The sequence below is a fragment of the Parasteatoda tepidariorum genome, chromosome 5 (assembly GCF_982258835.1).
Source record: "Parasteatoda tepidariorum strain Cologne lab strain chromosome 5, Ptep-v5.0, whole genome shotgun sequence".
Taxonomy (NCBI): Eukaryota; Metazoa; Arthropoda; class Arachnida; order Araneae; family Theridiidae; genus Parasteatoda; species Parasteatoda tepidariorum.
Window position 1 is genome coordinate 9,420,100 of NC_141759.1, and position 14,959 is coordinate 9,435,058.

Here is a 14,959-nt window from a genome sequence, read left to right on the forward strand (position 1 = left end):
CTTTGGAGGTTTTTATGAGCGAATGTTAGTGTGGGCTGAAGAGAAAAGTTTTTATTTTCAAAACTTTATTGCGCGAAAAAGATGTCTTTTATAAAAATTTAAAAAAAAGAAAATTGATATAAAAAATTTTAAAATCGGTTGATTTCTTTCAATCATCCATTTCATTTGAAATTTATAAAAACTGACAAAACTTTTTATTAAATTTTTTAATACCACTTGAAATTGTACAATCAATGTACTATAATTTTTTATGGAATCAATACGGGAAATAAGTTAAAATGTCATTAATAATTGATGCACACTGTCTACTCAATGTGCTTAAAAAAACAGAAATTGTTTCAAGTTTTTTGCCATTTACTTCCGCGGCTTATAAGTGGACATATTAGTGAATCAATGACCTGCTTGCACAGGTTCAATTTCTGCTGCTCTACAATCTGTTGAAACTTTATTAGATTATATAGGAGTATTTGATTACGGTAACTTAACTACGGTTCGTAAAATATGTGTCAATATGCGGCGTATTACAAATTTTTTTAAAAGGAAAATTCTTAGTTTGATGTTATACGGGATGCAAATGAAAGTAATTTTTATATTTTTTGTACTGATATGGGATTTCTTATTTAATGAAAAGAAGTTTTCGCATTATCCGTGTTTTTCGATTGTCCGTGTGACCTGTCCCGGTGATTAACCCGGATAATCGAGAGTGCACTGTATATGTAAAAAAATTCCTTGGCTTCCAAAAGTAGTCGTAAATAGAGGAAGTCGTTATACAGAGGTGGTCTTTCCTAGAGGTTTTACTGTATATCTAGTCAAATGCGTACAAATTAAAACTTTGTTCCAATTTTAGGAAAAAAGAAAGGTTTTACCGGAATGCCGGTATTTTTTTTTTCAATTCCAAAAGTCTGCTTGCTTTTGATAGACGCAATTTACTTAATTGTGAATGCTGTCAATTTTAAAATTCTATAAAAACGTGACTTTTGAGTCCCCCCGATCTCGTTAAATAAATGTTTGAGAGGGTTAGAGAAATTTCGAATTTTTTTACTCATTATATATTTATTATTTTAGATTAATATTGCACTTAGCATGCAATCTTCACAGCTCATAGTTGAAAAAGTCAGATTCTGTGGTCTCGCAATGGACTGATCGTTCCCAGTAGAACACCAAATTAATTCAAGCATCACTATCTGCTGTAAGCGGGTGGATGACCACTTTAATCAGCCTGAGTAGGGAACGAGAGTGAGCGGTATCGGTCTTAATTTATTTCGGAACTAAACCAGTTTCATTATCCTCCAAAATTCCCAATCTTACCCAAAATTCCGGGTTTAATCCCTAAAACACTGAAGTTTTTTTCCCTATCTATCAAAAACTATAGGATTTTTACATCACTAAAAGCAATAAAAAAAGTAAAAATAATATTTTACTCACTAGTTTGAGCATATGCAGTAGTCTTCTTTCAAAAATCAATTACTTTTTGAACCGAATAATTTAAATTAAATGAATTAAACAAAAAAGTAAGATTCAATTTTTGTTTTATTTGCGGAATATCCGCAGTTTTTCCTGTCCGTACTTGTTACGAATTTTAACTTTAAATTTATTTCGCTAGGAAAATTTTTGTCGATGTGAATGCAGTAAATATCAGAGAAAGGCATTTTAGTGCGCACATGTGTTTAAAAAATTTTGAAATACTTTTTTACGTGCCATGGAATAACCCAGATTGATTGATATAACAGATTTGAAAATCTTAAAAAATGTATGGCAAACAATCCAAACAGATGCAGAAATGTTACAGTATTTAATAAAATATCAAGTTCTTTGACGTGAGCATTTCTTAGAAAAAATGTCTTAACAAACAGATGCTTTGCGTCAATAACTAAAAAAGAGCAGTCAACTATCTTTCATTGTTAAATTTTTCATGGGTTGTCATGTTCTAAAAACAGTCATCTTGTCCGCCTTCGAGTTGTCATCTTTTGTTGAAAGAATTATATATATTGACAAATTTAAAAGTCATCGACAGCCTTTTTCGAAAGGTTTTTTTGCTCATTATTGGAAAGAAAAGTAAGTATAGATATTTTTCTTTTTAAATAATGACCTCCGATTACAGTAAAAAGCTTACTCGGGACTTGAATATTCTAAAGCAATTTAAAAAACAAGATGTCAAAAGATTAGCCGCTGAAAAATCCAGCCATAATGTAAAAATGGCGGAGCGATTTGGAAGAAGTAATGCTACTGTCGAAAACATGGTAATTTTCAATGACATAAACACGCTAATGCGTTTTAGAAGACTGACCGATCTTGAAAGACTAGCCGCTCAATGCAAAGATTTCGATCGTCGCATGAATTGGGCAGATACTTTAATGGGATTCTTCGGAACAGCGGCAGCAGTGGCTGGCATTCTATTGTTGCCCGGATTGGGATTAGCGCTGTCTGGAGTGTGTTTTGGTGCGGCATTAGGCAAAGGAATTCTAGGGTCCGCTTCCATTGAAAGAGATTGCGCTGATGTACCATTTTATGAATTAGAAGGGAGACTAAACAAAACTTTAGGCGAAATAAACAGGAAGTTAGATCAGCAAACAGAAATATTGAAAGACATTTCTGATACCGTCAAAAAAACTTTAACGGAAGTAGAAAATATGAGAATCGCGATGGATCGAGGATTTGAGAACATTTTAAATTCTATAGAAGGACAAGACGTTAATGAATTGGTTTCAACTATAAACAAAGCTTATAAATCTTTTACGTTTAGTGAAAGCAATAGAGGACACGCTCCAAAAGATCAATATGTGAATTTTATAGAGCAAGAGATAGGAGATAATCTCTTATTCAACTACGTTAAACTGGGTGGCAAGTTGTACGAAGCGCTGTTTTCGATCATCGATAAAAAGTACGCTATCCCAAAAGATATAAATCACCAGAATGCTTACAATGCTCTAACTGCTCTCAGTTTCGGAACCGTTACATATTCCAATATTGTACTTTCTTTATTAAATCAGTATACTTACGTTGCCGAATATTACTACCAGGAACGAGATCTTTTTAAATTTAATAAATATCTTGATCGCCTCATATTTTATTTTACAACGTTTAAGCACATTTTTACAATAGCCAACAATGGCATAGTTAACGATGTCATAAAGATTATGGAAGAAGTACAGGACAAACACAACATCAAAAACGCTAAAAAAGATTTATATAGTGATATTGTGAGAAAAACAAATGATTTGAAATCGATAAAACAAAATTTTCAGATTATGAGCTTACAGATCATAGAAGAAACGCCTATAAATGAAATTGATATAATCTTTAATGCTGGTGGGAAAGTAAGCAAAACGAACTTTTTAGATTGGGAAAGAGGAGTCGAAGTTAGCTACGCACTTCAGTACGAGGAAAAAGGTAAATATTCCAAAATTAGCAAATGGGTAACTCAAGAAGTGCTCGACATTGCTAACCCTCAGATATCAATTAGAAATTCCAACCCAAAAAACAGAATTGTTTTCCGGAAATTTGATAATAATCCACCAGAAGTGGTTCGTTTTATTTCTGGATCTCAGTTACAGTTTAGGGATCTTGATAGAGATTTATATGATTTAGCGTCTAAAAACTCTTACAATGACAACAGTATATTGCAGAATATGAATAAACTTTTAAGTCTTGGTGCTAGCGTTTCTGCCGTTTTTGAAAGCAAAAGAAGCGTGATTCACGCAGCAGCTGCAGCAGGAAGAGTGAATATGTTGAAGCGAATTTTAGAAGTTGATCGTAAAATTATTAATCAAAAAGATTCATTAGGTTACACTCCTTTGCACATAGCTGTTGAGAACAAAAGAGATGATTTCGTCTACGAGCTTGTACAACAGGGCGCTGACGTCAATACAAAAACAAATGAGCATGGTGTAACACCTTTGCATTTAGCAGTGCGTTTCCAGTCCGAGAAAAGTGTAGAATATTTATTAGGTAGTGATACAATCAAACCTAACGAGGTTGAAAAATCAGGAAAAACTGCTCTACACATCGCTGTTTCAGATAATTCGTTGAGCACCGAAATTGTTCAACAATTTATCAATAGTAATAAGGTAAATGTGAATGCCAAAGATACATTAGGACTAACAGCCTTACACATCGCAGTTTTGTTGAATTCGATAGAAAATGCTTTCAATTTAATGCGCAAGAAGGGATGTGATATATACGCTAAAGACAAAAACAACATGGCTCCCATACACTATGCCGCGATGAAAGGGTATAACGGTATGTTTGACGGTTTCGTGTATTTTGGTGTTGATAATATAAACTCTCCTGGTTCAGATAAAAAATGGACTCCTCTTCATTTTGCAGCCTATTTTAAACATGATGACTTAGTAGATGGTTTGGTACGGTGGAAAGGGATAAAGGGAAAAATTTCTGCAGATGAGCCTGATGTAGATCAGCAGACGCCACTGCATTTAGCTGCTCAAGCAGGTTTGAAGCGAGGTGTTACTAGCTTAATGCTTTATGGCATCGCAAAAGCTTACAAAAAGACTGCCGAAGGCTATACACCCCTTGCTATAGCAATCCTTAACAAACAAACCGAAATCGTTAAGGAGATAGTATCTATAGAGGGCGATTGGATACAAATGTTGCCAGATGGCAAATACACTAAGGATGTAGATGCACGATCGTGTGAATTATCGAAGGAAAAGAATTTCATGTTTGATTATTTGGTTGAAAAAGGTCGCTGTGATAGAAATAAGTTTGAAAAAAGAAGTTTAAATGCCGAGCATAAAAGCGAAAAATTTAGAGAATATAGTAGACACTTTCCCCAAAAGCATTTCACCAAAAATAGAGCTAAGCTATTAGCTGATCCTTACAAACTGAATGAAGACATGAAAGTTAAGGAATTCAAAACTCACTCAAATGTTGATGTCACTGGTGCTTTGCTCTTGTTAGATTTACTCATTCGCAAATTTACTAACGAGAAATATGTTTCAAACTGGAAGTTTGTAAACTCTCCTTACGATGCGACGGCTCAGGCTTTGGAAATAACCGAGAAATTGAATAACTTATTAAATGAAAAGGGTTCGGAAAATTTAGATTCATTTGATGTTTTTTCAAAGATACACAAAGCCATTCATAGCGGTAATGACAGTAAATTTATGAACACGTTATGCTCCTATATAAACGAGTTTGCTTCGTTAAGACCTGAAGAAGTTAGGGGAATTCTGAACGCGGTTTTACCGAATGAACCACAAATAATTTTTTCCAAAAATATGATCGACAGAAAGCTGGTAAGTTCAGTTGAACATTCCTGCTTTGAGAAAACATTTCGAATTTGATTAAAGTACATCAAAAAACAAATTCCCTACTAATAGGGCTCAAGTAAACTTCATTAAATCTTATGTTTAGTAGATAGACTGATAAATATTTTTTCCGGTTAAATTCGCTTTAAACCTTTTTAAAATAAGTGAAACTAAATTTATTTTTAAATAGCTCTTTTGTCATGAAAATATTCATGATTCTAAGAAAAAAGGATTTTTGTTTTTTTACAGATTTCACGTAGAATTAAAAAGAAAAATGAACTCTAATTTCCAGGGGACATCTGTTTGTAAATATAATAAATGCCGACAAAACAGTTTTTCTACTTTAAAGAATTACGTTTATGATCAAGAAGTTCTCGATTTTTGATTATGAATTTTGTTGATGAGCTATTTAAAAAATCTCAATCACTGAAAATTTTGAAACCTTATACATATTCTTTTGAGCTTTCTTTTTCATCAACACATAAAGAAAAGCATATCGTTGCCACAGGTATATCAGGAAAGACTTTTTTTTAATAGGAGTGCATGTAATTATTACTATTATGTTCTCGAGAAATAACTCGGTTCTATTTGAATTTTGACGCTATATTTATGAGCTTTATACTATGGATACTAATTTTCTGAAGCACATCAAAAGAAATACAACAAAAAAAGAATTATTTTAAAAGAGTATAATTTTTCTGTATTTACCAGAAGTATTCTGTATTTAACAGTTGGAAACAATAATTGTATAGTCAATAATAACGTTTTCCTACACTACGATTACCTAATTGATAAGAGATACTTATTGTATCCTACTGGTACACATAAGATGTCGTAACACACGATAGATATCGATATAATTTATTCATTCGAAGGAAATATTGTTAAACAGTAACAATTTTAATTTTTTATATTTACATATTCTTAATCGTTTTCAGAGAAGGGTGTATATTCCAGTTTAAATAAGTCAGTCTAAATTTTTAAAGAAAATTATAATTAATTTAAAAATACTAATTAATATATAAAAATTATAATAAAAAAAAATAATAATTTTCTAATTTATCTATTACTTCAATTTCTGAACTATCGTAACTTATAAGGAAATACTTAAAAAAAATTTTTGGAATTATATTTTTCAATTTCCAAAACTCCTACTAATTGCTTGTTTGAGTGACGTGACATTTCAACATTTTCAAAATAATAATAATAATAATAAAAGGGCAAAATTGAAGCAAATTCTGATTATAACATATTATATTTATTATAATAAGATAATCTATGTCATTTAGGCTAGGTTTGAGATTAGGGACGTCATCGTGCTTTGTTTAAAGCTCTAATTACGGAATAAATATAATTTTAAATTTAATGTGTTTTTAGCATTTATCTAGAACAGGAGTTTCCAACTTACATAAGGCCGGGGGTCGCAATTTAAAACACTATTCAAATTGTGGGCCGCAACTCCATCAAAATTTTTCATAGGACTCTTTTATGTCTGAAGGAACATAAAATATTACTGTCAGATTTTTATCAAGTTATACAGTTTTATCAAGTGTTTATCAAGTTTTTATCAGTTATCAAGTTCAGTATTGAATTACAAATTAAAATAAGAAGTATATATTTAAAAATATTTAATTTTATATTAAAAAATTCTGGCTACAATAACTTTAATGTGCACCTATGTGTGAAACAATTAATGTGCAACAGATATCAAATTGTTAAGGTATAAATCTATAAAAAGATTGGTATTAAAACTTGCATAGTAGCATACAAAATGAGAGATTTGAGGATTGTCTGCTGCAACCACCAGAGAATGGATATTCACCTCAAGTTCAGTTGTTGAGAGTCTCAAGAGATGGAGTAAAGAAGTGTCAGTAGGACGGTTTCTATTGTTATTCTTTATAAATTTCATTGATGAAAATACGCACAGATTTTTTTACGAAAATTGTCCGCAAAAAAATGACAACTAATATATTTTAGTTCGCGGGCCGCCAGTTGGTAACCACTGATCTAGAAGGTTGCGAAGATTTGTTTCACTTATAATGTACGTAATTATTTAATTTTTTAATTATTTAATATGAAGCATAATTAAGAACTATTTTAATAAGTTTAATCACATTTTTCAGCGTATCGTAATTTTCTTATGATTTAATATGATCTTCTCCAAGCCTGTTGTAATTTTTCAAAAATGCTTTGATAATCAGGACACATTTTAAATTACATATACTATTCAAACTATATCAAAATAATACATAACTATATCAAAATCTAAACGTCATTGTAAAAACTATCTATAAATAAAAACATGTTTCGCACTAGTTAAATTTAATGCAATAACTTGTTAAAAATTTTAAGAATGCTTAATATCAAACTTTCTTCAGAAATATATGCTTTAAACAAATCAGAAAATAAACATATTATAAATTTCATATGCAGTTAAAAGGTTTAGGAACAAAAATAAATTGAAATCATTAAAAAAATACTTTTCACAGAAATAAGTAGTGTGCATTAATACAATTCAACCGGGTTTAAAAGAAAGTATTGTAATTAAAAAAATATTTATGTCTTATGAACTTTTTAGAATAATTATGAATGTTACATAAGATCTCCCGCTCATAACGTCCGTAATAATTATGATATAGTCTTTCAGAATTGCACATAAACTCTGAAATTTTTATCTCTTAATCTGACATACTCGGTTGGGCTCGGATATTATGTCATCGAGCTCTAATTTCTATAATGTATCATCTGAAGTTTTTTTTATAGAGATGAGACGGGCTCATGAAAAATCTTTCTTACTCGATTTTTTTTTATTAATTGCAAGCTGAAAATTACATCAAAATTTGCATGATTCTGTTAATGGAATATAAAAATGTCTACAAAATTTTTTTTTGTCAAAATTTAAGAAGAATTCAGTTTTTAATCGTGATCCGAAAATAGGTTATATTTAACGATATATCCTATTTGCTTTCTTTCTTGGCGAATAATTGCTTTAATTTGCTGGAAAAAATCTTATGAATATCCAGTTACTATAATCGAGCACATCATTATTACCTTCACGTAAAGTTTTGTAGCTTTTGCCTACGTGGGCATAACGTGTTAAGCAGATGCATATTTTATTGCATGAATTCATTCTCTAGATAACTAAAATAATGTGTTTTAAGAAGACTAAAATGCACATTTACTTATTAATACATGTATAACGGTGAATTGCCCGACACTGGGTAGCCCGACAACCCAAATGGTCGACTCCGTTTTCCCGACAGATTTACCCGATAGGATGTAAGAGATATGCATATAATTTTTGTTATTTTTCGTTAACGTTTATGTAATATTGTTCGCTCTTGTTTATTAGACGTATTCATATTAATTACACTGTTTTTATTCTGACTGTAGAATTCGTCCGCTTATTTAAAGAATTTGAAGGGTGCTTTATTTTTCCTTCATTCAAAGAAGTAATCCGGATGATTCCCATTTAATGAGTGGTAATAAAAACAAATTTGCTGACGAATCAAATTGCTAAATGCCATTTGCAATATTAAAATAAACGGTTCAGTTTGAATGTTCGATTAGACGTTCAAATAACATTGCGTTCGTGGAATAAAATGCGATTCTTAATGTATTGTTACAATATGGATAGATAGCTCGAATGGAGGATAGTATTAAAGAGCGTAGACTGCATAGCTAGCATTTACAATAAAGATTTATCCACTCAATTATATGTGTCAATCAGTTACGGTTTTCGTAATTTTTTTTTTGTCGAATGCATTGTCGAACAAATGAGTTTTTGGGCAAACGAACTAGTCCCGAAAACGTACGTGTCGGGAAAAGTCGGGCAAACGGAGTCAGGAATTCGTGTCGTCGGGTGATTGAGTGCTAGAGAAAATGTGCCAGAGCCATATATTTGTTTCTTAACACATTGTGTTATCTTTCCATAATGTAGAAAAAGGAAACTTAATTGGAAAAAAATATTTGTTTTAATTCTCTAAAAAAAGCGGTAAAATATATAAATTTTTAGTAATTAAAATGAACTGAAATCTCAAAAGTAATGATATTATTTCACAAAACCTACGCTAAATATCTATATTTACTAATATATTTTATCTAATACCTTTACCTTATACTCTACCTTTATAATTTACCTTATATTCTTTCCTTAATTAATTCTTCATAAATTTTTAATAAAAAGATTAAATACAGTTTATCAATAGTCAGATTTGAAGCGAGCTTCAGTTGCTGTTTAAAAATTGTCTTATGATTTATACAACTGTAATATACATATTTAATTAAAATTGTGATGCATATCATTTTGCAAATTATTTCATTTATTTTAAAGATTGATTAATCAATTTTTCCCTTGAAAATATATAAATAATCAATCCCCTATCACAATGTGAAGTATAATTTTTGTAAAGTCATGTCATTAAATATTGTAACATGTATGAATTAATAGAAATAACGAAAAACTAATATATAATGTATATTTTTTCATCAAATGCATTCTGTTAAAACTAAATTTATCTTTTTTGTTGTTAGATATGATGGCAATAATGCTCAGATAATAATGGTTTCAATATACGACTCATCTCAATAAATACTTCCTTTTATTAAAATCTATAACTGTAAAAACTATAAATTATAGTTATATTATTATAGATTAATGTTATCAATTTGTTATTAAATATCTAATAGTTTTAATTGTGTATAATTAAATATGCTATGTAATAAATCAATGTTTTGTGAAAATTTAGAAAGAATTTTTAAAAATGTAACCTCTGAACTTGTATAGTGTTAATGTATTGTTGAATCGTAAACTGTTGTGCCGTAATAGTGAAATTCTCTACTATTCTTTACTGTTTCATTGTTGAGAAAAATACTTTGTTTTGATTAGTTCTAGAACAATGTAATAAAATCCCTTTTTTTACAAGTAAACTTATTTGTAATGCCTGTTTTCAACCATTTACAAATATTTGATTTTACTTGGTTTATTATTTATCTAATTTAAACAACCATCTGTTCAATATTATGAAGATTCTACAGAGATGAATGGTCGAACGGTAATGGGTTATAACTTCACGAACGAAAACTCGTCGCACTAAACTTGGAGAGCAAAACTTCGCGTGGACGAAACTTCATTCAAAATTTTAAATTAATAATTATCATTAAATTTAATAATTAATCTATATATTATTCTTCATAAAAGTATTTTCCATATTATACCTTTTTAATAAGTTTAAATTTATAATAACTTAATTTTAATAAAAATGAAATTATTAAATTAAATATTTTTTTACGGTTTACTTCTTAATTTAGAACACAGAATAAAAAACGCTTAATATTAATTTAGAAAAAGTTATATTTCAAAGCTTTAATTTTTGTTAGTTTAATATGTAAAAAAATTTTTTTTCCTTATAATTTTTATTGATTAATTTATACTTGAGTTATAATAAAAATAAGTTATGCTTGATATAATTTTAATAATTCGAAATTTATAATTAATATTATTTTGATAAAAATAATAGTGAAGTTATGAACCAGAGAAGCTATGTACCCACGATGTGATGGATTGAGAAGATTTCATAGGGAGAATTTTGGTCATGAGGTTTTAATCTCGAACCGGGAAGAACGTTTTATTTTAGATAATTTTATTTGTTTGAGTAAACTGTTTATTATAATTCATAAATCGATCAATTCTATATGTGGAATGGTACAGAATAACTGTACCGTATACAGCCTCTGTAATTTTATGATTGATAATGTTTAGATAATTAGTCAATGAAAAGCCAATTAAGTAACAATTAAGTAAGAATACTTTTTAAATATTTTAATGGAATAACTATATTCTTTCAATTAATAAACGATTTTATTCGGCTAGGCGTTTCTGATTACAGTACTCAATTCCATTAAAAAATAACATAGAAAAAACTGCATCAGTTTTCTCTATTTTTGATTTTGAACTTTTGAGTGACTCAAATATTACTGTAAGAATCGTAAACTTCCTAAAAAAAGCATATCTTATATTCGAATGATTTGAATTTCAAATCTTATTGCTTTCAAGTTTCGAATATTTATTCATAGTTTTTGAAACAATTTTGAATGCAATGATTGATATTCCTTTTGGAAGATAATTTAGGAATTTCAATCTGTACCTCAAATCATTCTGAAAGAATTTTCGGAAACTATTTTAAATGCGAGACTCAGGTTGTGCGATCGCTCTCACCCTGAAGAATTTAGCGATCTTTTTACCCTGAAATATTTTAAGGATTTTAAAGCTACATCTCAAATCATTTAGATTAAACCTTATGAAATTTATTCTGAAACAATTCTGAATGTATTGAACGATATTCTATAATAAAACGATATGAAGATTTTTTAATCTATTTGCTAAAACCATTCTGAATAAAGTTTCTAAAATGTATTCTTGGATTCTGAAACAATTCTGAATGCATTGAGGGACGTTTCAAAAGGGAGATAAATTAAGTGTTTTTAATCTACACCTCAAGTCATTATGAATATAGTTTCTTTAAATGCATTTCTGATATTTATTTCTGAAACAACTCTGAATGCATTAAGTATACCAAGAAAATGTAAGATATTTAAACTACAAATAAAATTATTCTGAATATAATTTTTCAAATTAGCGTTTTGTTTCTCAAACAATTCTGAATGTATTGTATGATATTCCGATATTGAGACAATTTTAATCTTTATCTCAAATCATTTTGAATAAATTTTTATGAAATATGTTCTGTGCTTGTGTAATAATTTTGAATGTATTGAATGATATTATGATGCTAAGACAATTTTAAAAGATTCTAATCAGTATCTCGAACCATTCTGAATTTATTTTTTAAATTATATTCCTTATTTATGAAACAATTCCGAATGCATAAAGTGATATGTTTATCACGAGATAATTTAAAGATTTATAATCCATACTCAATGAAAACAGAACTATTTAATTTATATCTCTTCTTGCAATGATTCTAACTGAAGTTTCGTGGAATATGAAGATTTCCCAAGTCTCTGCTTCTGTAATCAAAATATATAAGTCCTGAGAAACAGAATTAAAGTTACACTACTGATGATTCGACTCTCTACAGAACTCTACAGAACTCTACAGAAAATTTGGCAGAGAAGCTCTGCATAATGAAGAAGAAGTGCTTTTAGAAAGAGTTTGAAATTCTAATTCTGAATAAATTTTCTGCAATATAATCTTTGTTCTGAAACAAATTTTACTGCATAGAGTGACAAATGCATTGAGACATTATTTATGTGTTTCCAACCGATACCTCAAATCATTTTGAAGGAAGAATATATGTTCAATGAAAACAAAATTATTTTTTTCATTTTAATTTTTAAAAATATTTTTGAATTTGAATTATTTTATGTCATCACATGTCTCTACTTCAGTAACAAAAATAAATTAGTTCTTTAAAAACAGAATTAAAAAAGTTACTCTACAGAAGTCTTGATAGAGAAGTTCTGCATGATGATGATGCTAAAAATTGATGATAAACTATTAGGATTACCTAGAGTGGACATTGTTTTTTAAGATAATGCTCTTTAAATATACTGGTTCTATGATTCATTGAGAAAGTCATTAAAATAATCTACAGAATATAAACCATTAGAAACTATATAGAGTGAATCACTTGTAGTGTCACACGGGCGTACGGAAACTCTCAGTACAATTTGTATAGTTTTGCCCAAATTTTTTGTTCTTAGACTAATCATAGTATTTTGCGAGTTTTATATAAAATAGTTTAGTTGGTATGGTGGTGAAAGTTTTTTGGCTCAAAAGACTAATTATAATCGAAATTATCAATTTTCATGATTCCTGACCCAAGGAACTTGAAGATAGTGCTCATTACATAGCATCATAATATACAAAAATATTTCATTTATTATAAACACAAAAGTGTTTTTGATTAATCGTGTGTTGCTGGTATCTATGGCTTAAGTTCGGCATGGTGATCAATTAATAATCAAATTACAGTGATAAATTTGTAAAGTGTGCATTTTTTTATTCCTGTTTCATCATTACAGTAAAGCAATTCGTCTCAGACAATCTTAGGACAACAAATCTTAAAACAATCCTAGGACTCAGACAATCTTAGAACAAAGATAGAATAGGACAACAAAACAGAAGCATATTGGTTAATCAATATGAAACAACAACAATAACGCTTTTCGGGAAACTGTGAAACAAGGCGGAGAAAAAATACCATGCAATTCTATTAAGACAACTGAGTAAAAGATTGTGTCAACAAAGGACAATGCATTACTTAAGTTAATTCTTATGAGACAATAAAAAAACTTATTGGGTAATTAGTGTGAAGCAACAGAGGGATAATCAAATTAGACAATTATCATAGGACAATATATAAACAAATCTGCCAATTTTTTTGGAATGTTTCATGACGAAAAGCTATTAGATTAGGCATCTATTTAGCATATAATTAAATTGTACACTGTATTTCACTGTATTGTTCTTTGTTTTAAAACGGAATGTCATATACAATTATTAAAGCTCTGTTGAATACAGTTTGTGTTATCTTTAATTTTCGTCTTTTTTTCTCTTACACACGTTTTATTAGGTAAAGTGGTATAAATTTGCTATACACGGTTCATTTTGAGTCTAAATACTAAAAGTTTACTACAATAAATGACCATAACAACTATAAATAATTTGATAAAATCTCAGCAACCTTCGAATGTGACCACCTTTGGAAGCAATGCAGAGCCTTAGACGCTTCACAAAAATTTTTGCTACGAGCCGTGAAATGTCTAACAGACATTTTTACGTCACCTACTGTGGCGTAAAAATGTCTGTTGCCCCCCCCCATGTATACAAAAATTTCAAATTAAATTCATTGAGAAATCTTTTTTTTTTTAAGTAAATAGGTTTATAAAATGTTAATTGCTTTTTAAACAATTTTGTATACACCAAATATAGCATCCTCGTTTATTGATATTCAGTTATCTTTTGTACAGTGAACAAAAATATTCTGAAAAACATTTTTATTCTGACAAACTTTTGATTTTTAATGACCAGATTTTCGCGTAATAGGACTCAAACTTAATGATTCAAGAGTCAAAGAAGTAAGGAGCCATGCCAACTAGATTCAAGAGCCAACCTATACTAATTAATTATAGACAATTTTTCAACCATGAAACCAGACATAAAACGTACTTTTTCTAAAAAAAAAAATTTTCCCGACTGACTCTTGATCCTCAAAATATGGAGAGGGGGTAATCGCAATCTGGAAAATATGATCCCAGAAGTTTAGGCCGGAGAGTGAAATTTTGCTTTCAAGTATAAAAGTTTGTTCAAACAAAGATATTTGCAAAAAATATAATGATTACTAATTATCTGTTATCATTTTTTAGATATACGATTTTTCTCGTTTTAAAGTATGCAATTGGGAATGACAAAATGAAGATTGGGCAACAGTTTCTTAGCTGTCTTATTTTAAAAAATCGCATATTTGAAATTTGAGTTTTCGAGATCTATTCGACCGATTTCGTTAAAATTTTGTGTTTCGTCATTGAATCAATCTGATCATGCATTACTACATAAGTAATTCTATGAGTTAAATCACTACTACCTGATGACAACAATGAAAAGAAGTAAGAATGTATTTGTCACTATGAAAAATAAAAATTAGTGATTGTCCACTTTCACCACTGAA

At 29.3% G+C, this 14,959-nt stretch overlaps 1 protein-coding gene across 1 annotated transcript; it reads left to right on the forward strand.

Annotated features, from left to right (window-relative positions):
- Positions 1–1,705: 1,705 nt before the first annotated feature.
- On the forward strand, positions 1,706–5,356 carry LOC139426409 (delta-latroinsectotoxin-Lt1a-like). The gene has a single exon (XM_071185205.2). The coding sequence runs from the start codon at positions 2,085–2,087 to the stop codon at positions 5,301–5,303; it is 3,219 nt and encodes a 1,072-aa protein (XP_071041306.2). The 5' UTR covers positions 1,706–2,084; the 3' UTR covers positions 5,304–5,356.
- The last annotated feature ends 9,603 nt before the right edge of the window (positions 5,357–14,959 follow it).

Excerpts from the sequence above, each read along its gene's own strand:
- LOC139426409 (XM_071185205.2), top strand. The coding sequence starts at position 2,085 with ATGACCTCCGATTACAGTAAAAAGCTTACTCGGGACTTGAATATTCTA.